This window comes from Triturus cristatus, chromosome 4_2 (assembly GCF_964204655.1).
Source record: "Triturus cristatus chromosome 4_2, aTriCri1.1, whole genome shotgun sequence".
NCBI lineage: Eukaryota > Metazoa > Chordata > Amphibia > Caudata > Salamandridae > Triturus > Triturus cristatus.
The window spans coordinates 133,850,488-133,866,299 of NC_140586.1; the positions used below are offsets into that span (position 1 = coordinate 133,850,488).

At 44.4% G+C, this 15,812-nt stretch overlaps 1 protein-coding gene across 1 annotated transcript in view; it reads right to left on the bottom strand.

Annotated features, from left to right (window-relative positions):
* Window positions 1-15,812, bottom strand: part of MARCHF9 (membrane associated ring-CH-type finger 9) — a 437,962-nt gene that overhangs the window by 113,228 nt on the left and 308,922 nt on the right. The window contains exon 2 of the mRNA XM_085600804.1: window positions 13,036-13,191. Within this exon, the coding sequence (XP_085456930.1) occupies window positions 13,036-13,191 (156 nt within the window). The remainder of the gene's footprint in view (window positions 1-13,035; window positions 13,192-15,812) is intronic.

The following is a 15,812-nucleotide window of genomic DNA, read 5'->3' on the forward strand; positions in this document are numbered from 1 at the left end:
CAGATGAAGAGACATATTGGGTAAAGCAGCAAATCATTCAAAAGTACCTAAATGGAACAAAGAAGAACGTGAGCATAGGTTAGTGGGAAATTTAGCAGCATTAGTTTTAGATTGGCAACACAAGGGGAAATTATGCATATTCATTAGAAAATCTACAACAGATATAAATTATGTTATGTCATACTTTTGAATTTCGTGGAAATTGGGGTTTGCATTTGGATGGACAGGATCCTATTGTTCCAGGAGTTGATCACATTTGTGGAAAACATGCATAATATAGATTACCCAAGAGATAATATGGAACATGTTACATTGGGAAAGTTTTTCCCAAAACCTATCACGTGGGACAACTTGATGACCCAATAGGGGAACAACATTTGAGAGCAAGGAGAGGTGCAAGCGCTAGTGACATTTTAGGAGATATCTTTGGTGCTGTAATACCATCTGTAGGAGTGATACTGAATTCACATAAGATTAGGAAGCTATCTAATGTAGTTGATAAGTTGTCAGATACTGAAATGGTTGCGATCCGATCAATAGTTTTGCCGAATAGAGTTGCATTAGACATCCTTCTCGCAAATGAGCGCGGAGTCTGTCGGATGTTAAAAAGTTCAACAATGTTGCACTTGCACTCCAGACAAATGTAAGGGCTTAAATAAATGTATTAAGAACATCGACTACTTAAAGAGGGATTTGAAAGGGTTGGAACCAAGAGGTGCTTGGGAAGCAATAGGAAATGGATTTCTGATATAGGCAGATGGTTTGGAAACTTAGGGAGTGGAAATTTTGGAAGCATTTTGAAACCCTTAGAGATAATTACTCTTTGTGCATTATTCTTTTGTGGGAACTGTAGCCCTGATCCTCCTCAACCTTTCTGTGGCATTCAACACTGTCTCCCACAACAACCTCATCAACGAACTCTACAACATAGCAAGATGCCCTCAAGTGGATCACCTTCTTCCATACAGGATGCACACAGAGCATCTGACTTCCTCCCTTCACCTCCGCACCCAAAGACAGCATATGCAGCATTCCAGAAGGATCACCCCTCAGACCCACCCTGGTCAATATCTACATGACTCCCCTCGCATATGTCGTGAGATCCCATGAACTCAACATAATCTCCTATGCAGACGACACTCAACTGATCCTCTCACTCACTGAAGACCGTTCTAACGACAAAACCAACTTTTGCAACGCCATGGCCAATGTAGCCAAAGGGATGAGGAATAACTGCCTCCAACTCAAATCCAACAAGACTTAAGTACTGATCTTCAGGAAGAATGCCTCCACATGGAACCACAGCTGGTGGCCTGCAGAACTCAGGCCTACACCCACAATGACCGACCATGCATGCAACCTTGGCATCATCCTTGACAGGCAACTGACCATGAAACGACAAGTCAACGCAGTTGCTTCCACCTGCTTCCACACACTTTGCAGGCTCTGCAGAATCGTCAGATGGATCCCAACCAACACTAGATAGACCGCTACTCAGGCCCTCGTCACCAGCCACCTTGACTAAGGCACAGTCCTCTAAGTCGGCATCTCCACCCAGCGCCTCAGAAGACTACAGACCATACAGAACGCTGCAGTCAGACTCATCCTGGACCTCCCCAAACTAACTCAAATTACCCCCACCTCAGAGATCTCCACTGGCACTCCATCCAGAAGAGATGCCAGTTCAAGATCCTGATGCATGCCTACAAAGCCCTCCAAGACCTTGGACCTGTCTACATTAACCATTGACTGAACTTCCACCAACCCTCCAGACACCTGCACTCCTCTTCACTTGCCCTCACACAAACACCCTGCATCCGTCGCAGCCGCAGCAGTGGCTGCTCCTTCTTCTACATTGCTGCCAAGACCTGGAATGAACTGCCCCTGCATCTCGGCACAGCCTCCTCGCTGGCAGACTTCAGAAAGAGACTCGAGACTTGACTCTTTGATGGAGACACAGCACCCAGGTACCCCTAGGGGTGACAGTATTGCACTTTACAAATGTTGTTTGATTGATTGATTCTTGTTTATAATCTATAAAAGGATACAAACGTGCACAGGTGACAAAAAGAACTGGAGAAAAAAAACAGAAACAGAACCAGAAAATAAGCAAAGCAAATACTATGATGACATGATGTTTCTGGGGGAATTCAGAAGAACAATGATGAAAACAACCAGATTGTGAATTGTCCATCTAATACTAGATTCTTTTCTTGATGTGATCACTTGATTCACAATCAGAGGGGGGATTGGAGCACCGTAATTTTGGCTCCACCCGTACACATCACAAATACACAACATAAAAGTGCACTTAACACATGCTTCCTGTGTGGCTTAACGACATTAATGTAAAATGTTGCACTTGACATCATTATTGAAGTGCATTCACTGTACAATTATAAAAATTCATACATACACTGTGTGCCTTAACCGTATTACATGATATATTCTTTGAAGACTTGATGAATAAACCATCATCATCTGTTGAAAATGTATTCACTATAGAAACCTAAATGATTTATGTAATGTGTGCACTAAAGTTTCGTAATTGCGCTCAACTGTAGTTCTTAGTCATACAAACATATTTTAAAAAATTACTTAATGCCACATGTAATATGACTCTAATGTACTGACAGTTTACATGTATTTGTGTTTGAAAGTGCACACGCATATTAAATGTGCACCATTGATTTAATACTTTAAGGATGTCCTGACTAGACCTGTTTTCCATTCTGCGTAAAATACTTCTTTCATTTTCTGCTTGCATGTCTCTTTCCTTACAGGTGTGTTCACATGTTTGTTAGTTTGAGAATAGATACAACACCTTACTAGTGATAGAGAGAGAGAACCTGTGAAAAGAAGTTTGACAAGGAACATGAGAGAGGCAGAGCATTAACTGAAGGGTCCTATTCTGCACTGTTGCAACTTGGCTTGGGTGACCAATGATGATGTCGTTCCCATGCTCAGTGTGGGACATTTTGCAAATGTTGCAAGCTTACAACATGAGAATGGAAAAGGACAATGAAGCTCCTGAGAGGTATTGCTCAGGAAATTGTCTGTGAATATCCAGTGTTCACTCTGTCTGAGTTCAGAACTCTTTCCTTTGGCCTTTGATGTTTTTGCTGAGTGTGTTTTAGGCTAACACTTATCCCCCTGTCCCAAGAAGCCTCTTGACTGAGCTTCTGAGATGCTGACACCTTCCCCCTCTTTTCCGCATTTTCCTATTTTTCTGCATCTCCCTAAGTTTTGAGATCCCTTTAGATTATTGAACCATCTTCTTAGTTTGGACTTAACTTAGACAAATTCTAGATTTTGCCTAGGTATAGAAGAGAGAACCAGAAACTCTTCTCTGAGCACCAAATCTTGTTACTGATCTTTTGCATTGCTGTGACTGAACTGCTTGTTTGTCTTATACTGGTACGCCTAAACTTCTTTAGAAGGTTGGGTTACTTGAATACACAAGAATGGAAAGACATGCTCGCCACTTACTCACCAGATCAGGTACAAAGGGAGCACCCTACCCAAGAGCTTCCCCGGACCAATCTCACACGGACCGGATCAAAAACGGCCTAAAGGAGAGTGCGCAAACAAAGGAACAATCTGACGGTACTCAGACTTCCTTATTAAACACAATACGACTGGCCGTCGAAGCACTGCAATTTCAGTCCGAAAAGATGGAGATCCAGCTTACATTACTGAACACATTGGCAGTCTTCCCTGCAGGCATCGATGAGAAATTGGGAAACCTGAACAGCCTGATGAAGAGAGCGCAATCCGACACTCACCTCATCTGCAACTGTGACCATATCGTCGACAAACTATCCACTCTGCCCTCAATGCTAAGTAGCATGATAAAGGACATAAAAAGCGCAACAGCAGGAAACACAAATAAAGGCCAGGGTAATCCCAACACCGCGGAGAGAACAAACAACGATCAATCAAACAGTAAGACGCACACAGGCAACTCTAATGAGAACACTGATAAGACAGGAGAGCCTGGCAATGGAGGATTGCCAAAACTAAATGTTAAGCAATGCCGCCAAAAGAAAAGGAAAGGGCGCAACCAGATGCCCCCCATAAATGCAACAGCCTACTTCTCCATCTTCTCAGGTTCTCACAACAACGGGACATTAACTTAGGCGACTCGAGTATTCTAAATCAAGCACAATGGTCCCCAAACATCTCCTACAATTCCCCGAAACAAGGAGATGACCTAACATGGACATACAAAGCCAGGGCACATGCGGAAATTATAGAAGAAAATGGACAAGGAACCCCATCAGGGGCTAGTGCAGAATACAAAGAAAAAAAAAGACAAGGTACTACATTTACTCTCCTAACAAAAAACTCGACAGAGGCTACAGTCAACAGTCACCACACTGCCAAGACCCAAGGGGAGAGACATGGGCCTTATCCAATTACCCTGTACACCTCCAACAGGCAAGTGGAGAGGCGGCCAACTCTGGGGCCCTGAGGCCCACAGAAATAATGTGCAAAGACACTAATATGATCTCAAACAACGGGCCCAGAAGAGGATGCACTGGAAAGATAGACAGGCCAAACCAGGATACACTGCTCAAAGAGTCCAAATGGCCTCTTCCACCATCTAACGATTGCCCCAGCTGGTGGTTCCCGTATAAAGTGGCTCAGGATGGTGCACAAGATTCAAAACAAATACCCCCCAAGTTGATAACATCTAAGGCAAACCCAAGGAACTCTACAGCAGGAACATCAAGTAATCAAGTGGAAATACAGTTCAAAGAAGCAACCAGCTTTATACTTCAATCCGCACCGATGGCCACAGCAAATCTACATCTGCCGGTAACACAAACACCAAGAACCAGGCAGCAAGAAACACAGGCTTTTGTATTCTACCCCCTATACACTTCCAAGGGCCATCAGGATACGTTAAATCGAGGTAATATCATAAGTTTAATGAAGGCAATCCCAAATCTCGCCGGCATAATCTCAAAGGATCTACTCTCCATAGAGTTCATACGCACTGCCAACCCACAAAGACCAGAGGCCACAAAGGCAATGTAGAATTCAAGTAAAATTGCAGAGATAATCCTAGCAGAACTGGGCACATTCCAAGACTGGGGTATTGATATCACCCCCTTCCAAAAACCAGCCTACCCATTTCCATTATTACAAAGCAACGCAAGCCCTGGACCAAAGATACATCATCCACACTCAAACTGCGTACTTAGAGGAGCTTGGGGTAGATCTTGACAACAGAGTGCTAGCAGCCAACTGGACCCACAAGAAACACTATGGATGGCAGCCACCTTCACAAGCCAACGATTCAACAGGGAAGTAATATCCCGTACTATAATTACACGCGCAGTGGAGGACTGACGCCACTCACAGGACGAAGGCCACAGCAGGGTAAAGGGGACCCCATTTAGACTATGCTCGTGGAACATCAATGGTTTAGCAACAAAAATAGAGGACCCGGGTTTCCTGAGTTATGTTAGAACTTTCGATATAATCTTGCTGCAAGAAACCTGGCTCACGGATCCTCAGCACATTCAGGGCTACATGTGCTTGGCTACACCAGCGACAAGGTGTGGTAGATTCAGACATCGCTCTGGAGGGCTTGCCACCTACGTATCCACAACAAGCACACCTTTAGCAACTCTCATGGGCTCGATGGCAACTGCAATAATAGCAGTTACAATTACCGTCTTCCTCCAGGCCGAAGAAACAGAGGTGTGCCTACTCAACTCATATGTTAATCTTAAACGTAAAATGAAAGATTAAAAAAACTCACTGAACAAGTGGCAAAGTACGCAACAGAGATGAAAACACCAATGTTTATCCTGGCAGGGGACCTGAACCAATAGCTCTTTGGCTCTGCAGAAGGAGAGGAGGTATCTATCCAAACTGGAATCCACAACATCCCCATACAATGCACCCCACTGCATGGAAGGAAGAAATGCTGCAAAAGCCGCCTTCTAGATGATCTAGAACACCTAAACATCTGAGAGCTAAACAGCATATTCCCTGATGACTCCCGTCCAGTCGATTCATTCTGTTCTGCAACAACAAGCTCCATAATGGATTACACCTTTGCAAGCCTCTCTCTGTTCCAACACATCCTTGGGTTCAGAATGGGGGACGAGGGGGATAGCGACCTTCGCCCACAGGAACTTCAGCTAACAGCCACTGCACCTAGATCTATCAAGCCAGACTTAACCTTGGGGCCCATTTTCACCTCTAACTTAAGAAGGATCAAATGCTCAGTAAACAACACAAATCCTCAGGCCGAAGCTGCAATCCAACTTTTCAAATCTCAAGCACTCAAGACTCCCGGGAAACGCTAGCGCACGATCATTCTTGAAGGACCAAAGGGCAGCACTCAAAAGACTGAAATGGAACATCAGCAGAGATCAAGAGACTGCAACCTGGGCAAAACTCTTACATGACACAAACTGCAATGACAGTGCCCGTTTCTGGAAAACCGTGAATGGGATTATCCACCCTCAACATGAGGGCATCGCGTCATACATCTCAGAAGCAATCTGGGTAGAATTTCTTACTACTCACTTTAATAACCAAACGGGAGGCGTCAGAGCACAAACTCTTAATAGCTGGCCACCAGAAGAACAAGCTGGAGCATGTGCCACTGAGATGAGGGAGGAGAAGTTGCCAGGCACAGAAAACACACCTTCATGCGTAGATAGCAGCCCCCTGTCACTCCTAATAAAAAAGCAGATTGCCAAAGGGAGGAAAGAAGGGGCTCCAGGACCGAACGGTATTCCGCCTGCACTGTTCAAAGCAAAGACGGAGGATTGGGCTGATATCCTGCAATCTCTCTTTCTGGAAGTCAGGCAGCTAAACAGAATACCCGAATCTTGGAAGGGCTCGACAATTGTGCCAATTTACAAAAAAGGAGATAAGGCCGAGCCTAGTAACTACCGCCTAGTTGCTCTGATAGATAATGAAGCAAAATAGTTTGCGGGCATCATACTAGAGGAGCTTACATCATGGGCAGAGGCAAACCAGATAATACCGTTGAACCAGAACGGTTTCCGCAAAATGGCCGGCACATCAACAAATATCTTCACAATCTCTTTACTAATTGACGCAGCAAAAACCTCTAACCTACCCCTACATCTTTGTTACATTGACTTTAGCGCTGCTTTCTACAACGTAGAGAGGGGCAGACTGTGGGGGAAACTGGTGCTTTGGGGCATCCCACAGCCTATCTTAAACATTCTGTCATTTCTACATACAGACTCCTGGGCGCAGGTGAAACTAGGCGCCGGTACCCACCTCTCCTCAAAACTCCCCACAACAGAAGGACTGAAACAGGGTTGTGTGCTCGCACCAACCCTGTTCAATTTATTCATGGTCGACCTCCCAAAGGCGCTCGATGCCTGCAATTCCCACGCACTCAAGCTAGGAGGAAAAACATTGACCAATCTTATGTATGCAGACAACATAGTTCTGCTTAGTCACACTTACGTTGGTCTTCAACATCTGTTAGCGGAAATGCAGAACTACACTACAGAAAACAACTTAAAATAAATCTGAGTAAGACTCGGACAATGACAATAAACAACAAAAAAACCCTGCAGAGGAACTGGTTTCTGGGAGGCACTAAACTTGAACCAGCTCACGAGTACAAGTATCTAGGAGTTATAATCGACAAGGAAGGGTCATTTAAGCACCAGAAAGAGGAAATAAAAAGGAAAGGATTGTTGATATCTCTAACGATGAAAAACCTTGCGAATAAATTGATGGGGCCGACTTTGACCCCGCTTCTGAAGCTAGTCCAGACTAAACTACTCCCCTCGAATGCCTATGGCTGTGAGGCAATGCGGAGATGAGACGGTAAGGATATGGACAACACACTGGTCAAAGCATATAGAACCATGTTCTGCCTCCCGCCCTATACTTCACCGGCTCAAATAAGGCTGGAGTTCGGTCTTTTACAACAAGTCTTGGTCAGGTACGGATCTTACATCATCTGCTGGCATAAGATCAGAAGCGCCACTACAAACACGTTAAATCATCTGCTGTGGCATGACATCCATCATAGAGAGTCCTCCCAAGCTAGAAGCTACCTTCAGCTAGCCCTGGAATCTACCAGACTCAAGGGACTCTGGGACATGCAACTTGGCTATCTAACCTTTAAAAAACGAGTCTGGAAATGCATAAAACAAATTTCCTTGGTGGTGGACAAGGCAAGCTTCTCAAAGAGATCTCATGCCTGGATAACCTTGAACTCCTACAAATCACTTGCCCCACAAACATTCTTCAATCAGGAATAACCCAAAGCCATAAAAATGAACTTTTTAAGGCATAGACTGGTGATTTTTCCGTGTGCTCAGCATCTTCCACCATGGCTGAGGACAACAGCACAAGACAAGTGCAGGCTGTGTAACACCGAGCAAGGAGATATTCTACATCTAATCTGTTCATGCAAGGAAAACTGTGATTCCACTTGCTGGTTTCCCACGCCTCTGGCACTGCGATTTTGCAAATGTTTTTTATAATGAGGCCTCCACAGGTGTGTGCTAACACGGTTGATCTGTTGCTGTCGTGGGTATTAAAGATTAAGTATTTTGGGTGTAATTTTGGAACAGGTTACAGAATACAGGCATGGGACCGAAGGGACGAGTAAAGGTCTGACGAAAGCGCCAGCTGGACAGTTGTGGACAGTTTTTACTCCAGCCCAGTTGTGATGCTACTACAAATTTAATTTTACTAACAGTAATTTTACAACCGCTGAGGCTCCTAACTCGCGGCAGAGACCACACATATCTTTTTATGTGCAGAGTTCTCTACCCTGATTGGGAAGTTTCTTCAGTCATGAAATTAAGTTTGTGAACACCCAAAAAAAAGTTGGCCTTATGCAAAAGTGCAAGTTTACCCTTGTGAATCAGGCCCAGGTTGGCGGAGAGGCAACTCAACCACTGGTGCCCTCTCCACCAAACTCTAAATCAGCCCCTTATTTGGCTTTGGGAAAATTATCTGCATCTAAACATTTTTAAATCAGCAGATATGTTACTAGAAAGGGTGGACTTGACTTAGTAGAGTTTGTATGTAATGTGAAGGTTCATATTTTCTTAAGCCTCCCAGAGAATGCCTCTGATATGACACCTTATCAGACCAGATCCTTTTTAACAGAAAATGCACTGGAATAACATTTTACATAAAGAACATTGGGTCAGATGTACAAATGTCTGGTTGTAATATATTGGCCGTAAGCTTTTTCAGCCAGTAAAGATTTTTAAGGCACAACCTATGTACTAATATATAGGTTCTACAAATCCGAATAGTACTGTGTCGGAATCTAACCTACTTCATTTATATGAATGAGGTAGGCCACGTATTGAGATTCACTATGATTGGATCCCATCAGAGGGATGGTGGCCTGCTGGGGTCAGCAGACCACCATGTCTATGATCGCATTTCAATAAAGTCAACTTTTTTTTAAATGTAGCCCACTTTCTTGAAAGGAAACCAGGCTATGTTGAAAAAGAAAAGTTTACTTCTATTTTGTTGTTTGAGAGTTTGCAGTTGTCCCATGGACCACTACCTACTCCCAAACAAGCTACAAGTGTTTATTGACATTCACAAAGGGGAAGTTGACCAGCAAATTGGTAGCTGGTAACTTTATACTGGTTCATGACCTCTATTTCAGTCCTAAATGTGTGTGTGTACTTGTAAAGCGCACTATCACTCCTGTCAGAGTATCCTGGCGCTGAAGACCGCTGGGGAAACCGTCCTGGTTTTCCCTGTGAGATGGTCCCTTACTGGGTATCTCCAAGGTGAAACCAGGCATCCCCGGCGTCTGTGGGGGGCCGTTGTAGAGATGAGGCAAGCTTAATGCCCAGAGTTGCCGAGTGTGTTCCTGGTTAGAGTAGGTACCGAGGCGAGAATTATCGAGTCCGTTTTGACCCTGGTCCACGACCCTGCCGCGTCGGGAATTGAACCCTGGTCCCTGGCCGATTCTCTGCTTACGGGTCTGCCGCCTCTAACCAGTGAGCCACACCTCTCCACAAACCATTGATACATATGGATAGGGACCGGTATTTGGGAGAGAAGCCTACAACACACCCTTTCCAAATAACAGTTCCTTATCCATTTCTAAATCCGTTTTAGAAGTTGGGAAAAAGTTAATGACTCCTAACACAGGGTTAGAACGTTGATAAAAGCTGTTTTTCTGCCGCAAACTCCGAATTGGAGTATTTGCGACCGAAAAACTGCTGTGCACATCTGGCCCATTGGGCTGTGGCCTGGTCACCGAATATCAGACAACAGTTGAGTCAAAACGCCACAGTTTGAAAAGGGAGAGAAACTGTGGGAACAACCTTTCTCACAGTGTGATGATTTTTGCAGTAATTCATGACTGGATGCTACACACACCACATGACCTTCAAGTAGTGCACAATCAGTTGCATAGATCGAATATCTTACATTTATCAATACATAGTGAAATCCCAGTCACTGTTGACTGCGCTGTTACAGTTTTCATGAACACCTGTGTGGATTCTGCTTCCCACCAAAATATTTCTTGATCCTCACTTATGAGGACTTTTTCTTGTTGATTGTGACTCAACATCATACCTAATTCCCTGTGACGAATCATACCTAATTCCCTGTGACGACTTTTTACAAGGTTGTTAGCTAATCCCTTATAGGATTATCTAGGATGCTCGGATAATACAAAGAAAATGCGGATTGTTAATTAAAAATTGTTCATCCGTAAGCAGAATAATCATAGCTATAATAGCTTAGTCAAACAGCGTCATGTGTAATAATGAGTTCCCATACTACAGACACGCGATCCTTGGTTTCAGGGCTGCTTGCACATAGGTGTCTCAATTATAGGGGGCAGCTGTATATATGAACCCCAACATGTAGGGAACTGCCATCTTTTTGTACCTAACCATCTCTTTTAGCCATCCAGGTCATGTCCTTGACCCTGTATCCGATGCAGCATAAAAATATTTACACAGTGCCTGCAGCATACCAACCGTGAGAGAACAGATTGCTTTAAATTGAAAGACAGTTGCCTATCTCTGTGGTGGTGCTTTGTACTTAGACGTATATTTGTCAAATACTTCTTCAGCTGTGGAGAAGCAATATTTGAGAGGTACACCTTAGTCTTCTATGGTCCACCTTCAGGAATGGCACACTTTCTGCTGGAAGCCAGCTCATCAGCCTGTCCTTTGGGACAGGCTGTCATGTTCTTGTCACTGGGTTCAGTACCACTGCTTTTGGGAAGCTAGTAGATAGGCTCAGCCAGGCAGACATGGAGAGCTGGCCTCATTCCGGACTGAGTATACGTACTGGTGAGGTGTACATGGAGGGACCCCACAAATGCTCTGGGAAATGTCACCATCCCAGGACACAACTTCTTTTGTCGAACACACATGCATTTCCTAAATATTCAAAAAAGAATTGGGGCACCCCATACCTCCCAGTCGAATATTAGTCATTTGCAAACTCAGACCAAGTTACTTTCTTGGATCTCTCTGCTAGCCAATATATAACTCGTACCTAAGTCCACCAAAAATACTCTGTGCCTCCCTTTGGGTTTCTCACTTGCATTAAGTTGCCTCACTCCCTGAGCTCCTAGAGGTGCATTCAAACAACCTAGCGGCTTTACTAGGTCGTTTGCATGTTTGGTGTTTCCCATATCAAGTGGTCATTTCTTAATACATTTTGGATACTTATGGACAAGGGCTTACAATCTGCAATAATTTGCTCAGAGACCCTTTTCACGCATGTAACCTCCTTGTAGTTACTGCCACAGGTTGATGTAACCCCTTCCTATCAATATTTTTCTCCTCATGTGTGTTCTGAACCCTGCTTTCACATCCTGAACGCCTGCAGCCAGGCGGGATGCCCACCAGTGAATCCATAATGTGAGATTACTTGGAAAAATGTAGTTTATCTATTTTTAGGGGTGTGAGAAATTCCAGTAAATTGGCTTTAGTGTAATTATGTGATATTTCAGGGAAACTATGTGAAATTACCATTCATCTACACGAAATGCCAATCTGTCAGTTAGTGCTATGTTTTATCGCAAAATGTGTCCTGGCGTCAACTTTGACCCTCGCACGGTATTCCACGGTAAAACAATTAAACAAAAACAGCTGCTTTCATTCCCACCCTTAGCTTTATTCCCGTTCACTCGCAGAAAACGTTTTTAAGAATTTTACATGAAAATGCAACATGGTGCAATGGAATACATTTTTCAGGAATTTCACATAGCAAGCGTAACACAAAATTACAGAAATAATGCCAGCTTAATATCAATTTCGTCCTGGCATTGTTTGCATCTTGTCTGCATTGTTCCGTTCTTTTATTGCTACATTATTAGCAGCGGCGTCACTAGGGTTGGTGTCACCCAGTGCGGTAACTCATGGTGTCACCCCAGGGCAGGGTGCCACGCTCCCAAGGACAAGGAGGGGGGGGCATCTGTGGGGCGGGGAGGGGGCATGTCCGTCTGATCTGCCGTCACTCTGTACTGTGTCTGCTAGGTGCCTCGTGTCCCACCGTGAATTCGTGGCACAGACCTTACACCTTCCCTCCTTGTCGCACCTGTGCCCATGCCCGTGGACCCCATTTACTGTACTAGTGGTGCCGCCCTTTTATCTCCCTCCAGTCTCCACCAGTATTTTCTCAGCCCACCCCCATGGCCCCCGGTTACTCTGCATGCTCCTCGTTCCATTTGTATCCAATCTGTCCCTGCCTGGGCTCCGGGCGCGGGGTTCCCCCGTGCAGGCTGGTCCACGGGCGGGCGGGGTCCCATGATTTTGCATTTTGGTGTCACGGTGTCAACCCATGTGATGGTGTCACCTGGTGCGGTCCGCACCCCCTGCACCCCCCGCACCCCGCTAGTGATGCCACTGATTATTAGACTCCGATGTGTTGGTAAATGTTCAGTTTTAAGCACTTTAAGACGTCACTTGCCCTGGGAAGACACTTAGAAAACACCAACATACAACAGTCACTGCAGCCTAAAACATGCCATAAATGTGACTCTTTATGTGAGAGGTGTTCGGGGCTCACCTGAAGAGGGTTTTTTGTGCTAATGGCTAAGACGTGGTATTTGAAGTAACAAAGTTCACAGCTCCAGGACCCTCGCTCACTGATCCACCGGATGAGGCAGGGCTGGTGCGTGCAGCGCACGGAGCCGTCACACCGACATGGGCTCAGCAACTCCCCCTGGAGGGCAAGAGAGGAGAAGAGACAGGTTATTGTTGGGCCTACATCATGGAAGTCGCGATTATTTGTCAGAACATAATCCAAGCTGTATGATTCGATTGAGATATTCACATTAAAGTGAATGCAAAGCAGCTAACTGTGGCAAGGGTTGATGACATCACAATGCACTTTTAGTCCCACCCCATTCCTGTTCATCAACTTTAATCAGACTGCAAGTAGACATGACACAATTCTTACTACACGCATATATACATACATACATACATCTCTCAAATATGTGCCTCTCTGCAGAAAACACCTTATTCCATGTATAGCTTCCTCAGACACATCCATCCACTGTACCCTGTACAGCTTTTCTGCAATCTCCTCCCTCAGACTTCCTTGTGCATCCTTCTGCATCTCCTCTGAGTTCTGCTCCCTTCAAGATGTCATATCTCATGCCACAAACACATATGGCAAATGTCCAATCCAGTAGATCCCATACCATGTTTATCTTTCCATCTCATCCATCAGAATATGGACATTTTGAGCTCTCCTCCTGAGACCTCCCAATTGATCCCCGCACCCAAACCTGTCCTTGACGAGACCCAACATCTTTTGACACGCCATCCATCAGGCACAACACCCCAACCCAACTCCTGTATATTCCCTCTAGTACCTTGAAAAAAACATAGGTTTCAGGCCTGATATAGTTAGGAATTAGCATTTAAAAAACCTTAGAAATTCAATGAAAAAACAATAGGTTTTAGGGGTGTTATAGTTAGCTGGACATTTCACTCGAACAAAACCATTGAAATTCCTCCGATAATGTTAGTTGTACTAACTACATCTCGCGCGCCCACAATCCACTACTGATGATGTCACATATTACATCATTCATGACATGGTCAGTGACATCACTGATGACATCTCAAATGACATCACTGATGACATCACTGATGGCATCATGCAGTGAATGTGGTTTGGTCTGTTATTTAAATATATATTATATATATAGCAATTTACATTGAAGAATGAGTGGATATATAAATATAAATATCTACACTGGAGGAGCACAATCAGTGAACTACAGTGCCCAGCATGCAGCTGTGCAGCAGGAGTAGTGCGAGGTGCCTTACACCTGTGATGCGAAGGAGGGGCGAGTGGTCACGTGACAAGGAGTGGCCAATGCTTTTTAACATCGAGTAACGGACCCTCGTTAACAAGAAGGACACATCTGAGACGGGCACTGAAGAAAGACAATCTATGTCTGAAACGCGTCTGCTAAGCGTTTCAGGGACCTTCTGCTCACCTACGAAAATAAAGCTGCTTTTTGTACCTCCGGAGTTGGTCACACTCTTTCATTTGGGGTGAAGAGATTGGTGTGTTGTATCGCCAGTAAAGCAGGCACTGGCATTGTGACTGCCCTCCCGTTCAGGAGCTACGCATTAAACCTGCATCTTTTGGTGTTTGCATGAACTGCAATTGCGTCGCCCCCCCGATGCTGGATTCCCATATGGTGATGACCGGCGCATGGGGAGAGAGGAGGCAGAATCGATCTGCCTGATAAGGAGGACAAAGGGCTGCCCTTACCTGCTGCGTGACTGCAGGAACGACCTGAAATCACTGTTGGCAGCACTGGCTGTTTTTGAGGGCTCTAGACTGCAGGAGCACAATCAGTGAACTACAGCGCCCAGCATGCAGCTGTGCAGCAGGAGTAGTGCGAGGTGCCTTACACCTGTGAGGCGAAGGAGGGGCGAGTGGTCACGTGACAAGGAGTGGCCAATGCTTTTTAACATCGAGTAACGGACCCCCGTTAACAAGAAGGACACATCTGAGACGGGCACTGAAGAAAGACAATCTATGTCTGAAACGCGTCTGCCTAGCGTTTCAGGGACCTTCTGCTCACCTACGAAAATAAATCTGCTTTTTGTACCTCCGGAGTTGGTCACACTCTTTCATTTGGGGTGAAGAGATTGGTGTGTAATATAAATATCTGGATGGAGGATTTAGTGGCAGTGTGGTTGACTGTTTACTTGACTAATTTATAGTGTCTCACTAAATATATTGGATAGTGACTAAACTGTGTGAATATCTGTATCACTTTGTCAGTTGTTGTGTATACTGCTGCACTAGTTGGTTACTAGCTATGTGAAAGTCTATATTATTTATTGATTAGTTAACTGAGTATTTGTATGGGAGAGTGAATGTGTGTGTGGTTCGGTGGGGGGGTGTGACTGCCCAAAGATGTGTGAATAGTTGATTCAGTAGGTATATGAAGTTAAAACTACATGTTATAACAGTTGTTTGGGTGAGTGAATATCTTTATGGGTGTGGCGATGAGCAAATATATGTCTCAATGGTACATGTCCAACAAACTAGAAAAATAAAAGCCAGTGTATGTGTCAGTTGTTGTATATAAATAAGTATACATAAGACTCAGTGATTGTATGAGTGACTGTATGGATAACTGTATAGTTGTAATAGTGATTTTATAACACACTAAGTATGAGCTATTATCTATATGAATAGATGAAGTGGTGTTTTTATAAGTGTATAGCTAAGTAAAAGTAAGTATGATCCATTGTTTGCATAAGTGAGTAGGATGACTTGATAAGTGATTAGGATGTGTGCTGGTGTGT